General features: G+C 46.3%; 1 protein-coding gene across 1 annotated transcript in view; it reads left to right on the forward strand.

Moving 5' to 3' along the window:
* Positions 1-1,798: 1,798 nt before the first annotated feature.
* MLF2 (myeloid leukemia factor 2) overlaps positions 1,799-4,340 on the forward strand; it is a gene marked incomplete at its 5' end in the record, with an annotated part of 5,773 nt that continues 3,231 nt past the window's right edge. The window contains 3 exons of the mRNA XM_010145128.1: positions 1,799-2,042; positions 2,501-2,536; positions 4,021-4,074. Of these exons, the coding sequence (XP_010143430.1) occupies positions 1,799-2,042; positions 2,501-2,536; positions 4,021-4,074 (334 nt within the window). The remainder of the gene's footprint in view (positions 2,043-2,500; positions 2,537-4,020; positions 4,075-4,340) is intronic.

The following is a 4,340-nucleotide window of genomic DNA, read 5'->3' on the forward strand; positions in this document are numbered from 1 at the left end:
GGGTGTGCGCTGCCCCCGCGCCCGAAGAGGCGGGCAGAGGCCTTCCGGGCTGCGGGAGATACCGCAGCGCAGCTGCTGTCTGGAGAAAAACACAAACACGGTCTTCAGGGGCAGCGCAGGGAATAACCTGGTTCGCGTTGGTCTGATTTGTGTAATATTAGAGCGCGATCTTGGAGGAGAGCGCAATTAACTGAAGTAGGCCAAAAGGCATTGCAGCTGTCTGGGGAAAGGAGGGCTGGAATGCCTGTGTCTTATCCTTGTTTTTCTTATGCAAGGCAGGACTTCAGATCAGGTAGATAAAATCTGCTGTCAGCCCAGCGTTTGTTGCTGTTCCTCGCAGGAAACCATTAATGGAGCTGGAGAAGACAACTAGAGGAGTTCTCAAGTTGCAAAGAACTGAATAAAGAGGAGACAGCAAGTAGTTTTGAAATACGAGTCTTGAAATCTTAACAAAGGTCCCAATAATTCTTCCTGGGATTCCTTTTTCTGAAGGTTTTCATTGCCGTTCACTGCCCAGAAGTTGGATGCGATTGATCGGTTTTGGCAGTGAAACTAAGTTGGCAGTCCTTGCCAAAGTGGATAAGGAACAGACTGTAGTACATTGAGAATTTGGTTAAGTATGGCACTACCAGAAACAGAGTGGAATTTATGTAAAAGAATAAAGTATGGGTTTTTCTTATAAAATTGGTAATAAGCAAGAATTTTACCAGCTGTAAACAAATTAGCAGGTGAGGAGCCCTTGCTGTCCCAGTTAGTCACAGAATGACTGTGCGTTCTCATTGATGTGGCTGGTATGAGTCTACCTTTTATTATGGGAAGCACTTCCAGTAGAGACAGAAAAGTATGGGTTTGTAGTAGGTGCTTTTGTGATCTCTGCTGATGCTGTTGAGATTATTCACACTCAGGAAGGGTAAGTGCAGACTCTAAGATGCGCAGAGAAATGCTGTGGTATTTCCCAGACTTTTTTACCGTGGCCACTGTATTCTATGATAATTTGTCCTTACTCTCTTTTTTCTCCCCTTGCTCCTCCAGCATGTGTGAATGAGTAGAGCCCTCAAAGTGGAGGCTGCAAAAGAAGGAAAGGAAGGAGAACCAGTTAGGGACCGCCGTTATTGTTCCCTTCCCCTCTCAGATCCCCAAAAGTTGTATGTGGTCTCAACTTCTTGACAGGTGTACACGTAACACTAGGAAAATAGCAGATGAAGATTACTGGGGGTGGAAAGATGTCATACAGCATCAGACCAAACAGTCCATTCTGGAGTTTTCAGTCTTGCACTTGGGAGAGTTTGTGTGCCTGTATGTGAAGGGGTGAGAGAGTGATGTCTAGGATCGCCTGCTCTCTGGTCCCCTTTAGTGTAGCCCTCTCCTTGCAGCTAGAATGGTCTTGTGAACCTCCCTGCAGAATAAAGACCTGCCCTTCTACTTCTAGAAGGGTTTGGTTGTTTCACAGAGCTGTTAACGGAAAGGGTTTTGATGGCACAAGAGGAAATGAGTATGGAATGATGGTGGTACGTGGACTGCAGATCTGAGAAGTGGCTTTCATGTGTTAGAGCAGTGAGGTTCTGGAATGGCCTTGGCTGTGCTTGGCCCTAAAGCGTTAGTGGGAGTGAAATACCAAAGTACTTCCGAACAGACATCAGTTAGTGCCTGAGAGGGATTCTGAAGGGGAATTGAGAGGGATTACCCTTGAGAAGCGTAATACCTTCTATTACAAGAAATAAGATGGGATCCAGAGGTCGCTTCCAACCCAAGGAATCACCAGAAGCAACGCTGAGTTCTTGGACATCTGGATTTTCAGCTTGCAAAGGAACGTACAGTTAGATAAGACAGTGTCAAAGTCGGAAAGGGGGGATCATGCGGAGCTTTGTCTGCTGTCATCCCTTCCTCACTGTTGTTCTCTCAACCCTTCCAAAAGGGACCCTTTCGCCATCCACCGGCAGCACATGAACCGCATGCTTTCTGGAAGTTTCGGGTTTGGCCCGCTCCTCGGCATTACTGATGGGACCACACCTGGGGCTCGCCAGGCTGGCCGTAGGATGCAGGTAAGAGAGGGCCTGAGTACAGGACAGGATTTCTTGAACTGCCTTCTTCCCTTCTCTCTTCCACTGTTGCTGGGTTGGGTACACCACTCACCTTCACGCAGATGGTGGGCACAGAATTAATCTCGAAATTGGTGGCGTTCTTGTGCTCTTCTTTACTTAGGCGCATTAATAGACTGAACTCAACTGTGTTCTCGGTTGAATGGGAGGAAGGGAAGAATTATGTGTTGTTTTTCAAGGACGTAAACCAATGTAACTGGGAGAAATTTAGGAGCATCACCTTCTGTCGCGTTTGTTAGGGGTGATATGGTTTGAACGGCCTCGAGTCTGTGGGGCATTTTCTTGATCTGTTGGTTGGGCCTGAGTGTTTCCAGTGCTGTTTCTGAGGGTGTTCTGAGGAGGTTCTAGTGTCTAGCTGTTGCAAAGCCATTCTCATTTCTGTTTTTCTGTTGTCCTGGCAGGCAGGAGCTGTTTCACCCTTTGGGATGCTCGGCATGGTAAGTTTTCTGGTTTTTTTCTGGGACAAGCTTTCCAAGCTCCATACCGAGACTCATCAGCGCTGCGTGCAACCGGTGCTAAAAATGTAGCCATCTGTGAGCAAGACCATCTATCCTGATGAGTAGTGAGGGTGGGAAGGTGTGAAGAGATCAGAATGAGCGCTAAATTTATAGTAAATGGAATATGGAAGAGGGTATTGAACTGAAACCGAAGGCAGCTGGTTTCTCGTGGACCTCTCCCTGAGAGCTGCTATATGACTTCAGGCCTTTCCCTTGTTTCCCCTCTAATGTTTTAATCTAGTCTGTGAGCTCTTTTAGAGGAGAGATTCTAACTGTGTTGATAGGGGGAAGTTTTATTTGCACCGTGACCAGAGAAGAGCCCTAAAGCTGTTATAGCACCATATTTCATGGGAATTGGGACAGTTAATATCCGGGAGGAGCAGATAGTCTCTTAATAACCTCATATGTCTAAAAAGAAGCTGCAGCTCTGTTCAGAGGTAATGGAGGAACTGTGACAATGCAAGGAAAAGACTTGGCCATCTGTAGGCAGAGGCAGTTATTGAGCCTCCTTTGCCAGTGGTGGCAGGTGGAAAAGCCAACGAAATACTTCAGGTGAACAGGACTGGAATGAGAATGGCTTTGTGTTTGTGAGAACGCTGTGCTGATCTTGTCGTATAACTAAAATAATACCGCGGAGATAGGTTATGCCAGACCCAGCAACTTCAGCTGCCTTGCTCTCAGGATTGCCTCAGTGAAAGAGACTTAAGCATCCCAGAATGGTAGCTCAGGGAAGGATTAATAAGAATACAAACAGATAGACTTCAAAGTTTAATAGCACTGTGTGTGAGTACTGCTCTGCTGGAAATGAGAACAAGAGGCTACTTGAGGAAACAAAAAAATTCAACAAGTTTAAACTGGCGTAGTAATTTTGTTTACATATGGCACAACTAACCTGTGTGACCTGCTGGCCCAGTGTATTACTGCAGCCTTTAGGTTTACAGGGTTAAAAAGTCAGGGGAAAATAAGAAAACTTTATTATGTCAGAAAGAATACAATCAGTGGAAATTTCCTAGTGGTTTAAATTAAGAGTTGACAGTGATGAAGTGAAAACGTCATCATGAGGTGAAACCATCTCTTATGGTCAAGATCAGTGTCAGTACACATCCCGAGATTTCTTGTCTTGGCTCTGGTGAGTGCCCAGACTCGCAAAGCCCGGTGCATTGGGAGTCAGACACAAATTAAAAGAACAATCTTTGCTGTATCCAGAGATCTGGATAGCCAGAACATAGGAGCAGCGCAACCTGAGAGAATGGAGAGAACAGCAACCCCAAATCCTGGGGTATTTTTCCTGCACTACTGAAAGAAAGGGGAAAGAACAGGCTTTTCCCTCTTAGGAAGCAGGTTTTTGTCCCTTGCAGATAGGTTGTTACACTTTCCGCCTGTATCTTTCCAAACTGACTATTCTCGTGTTCTCTTTTTATCAGGCAGGTGGCTTTCTAGATATGTTTGGGATGATGAACGACATGATTGGGAACATGGTAAGAACCCTCCATAAACCAGCCCGTACTGAGGGAGGTACTGAGGGTGCTCCCTCTGGTGTCTCCCACCTTATTGTGCCCTTTGGTATGGGTTGTACTCAAGTTGCCAAGGCAGCAGAGGCTGTAAGCCTTGCTTCACGACCAGGATTCAGTGACAGAGAGCTTGTTCCTGAGTTGTGCCCTCTGAGTGCAGGGAGGAATGATGAGTGAGGAGGGGAGTGTGGGAGCAGACTCGTTTAGCAAGAAACAAGAATTAATTCAGCCGG

The sequence above is a fragment of the Buceros rhinoceros genome, unplaced genomic scaffold (assembly GCF_000710305.1).
Source record: "Buceros rhinoceros silvestris isolate BGI_N320 unplaced genomic scaffold, ASM71030v1 scaffold26971, whole genome shotgun sequence".
Classification (NCBI taxonomy): domain Eukaryota; kingdom Metazoa; phylum Chordata; class Aves; order Bucerotiformes; family Bucerotidae; genus Buceros; species Buceros rhinoceros.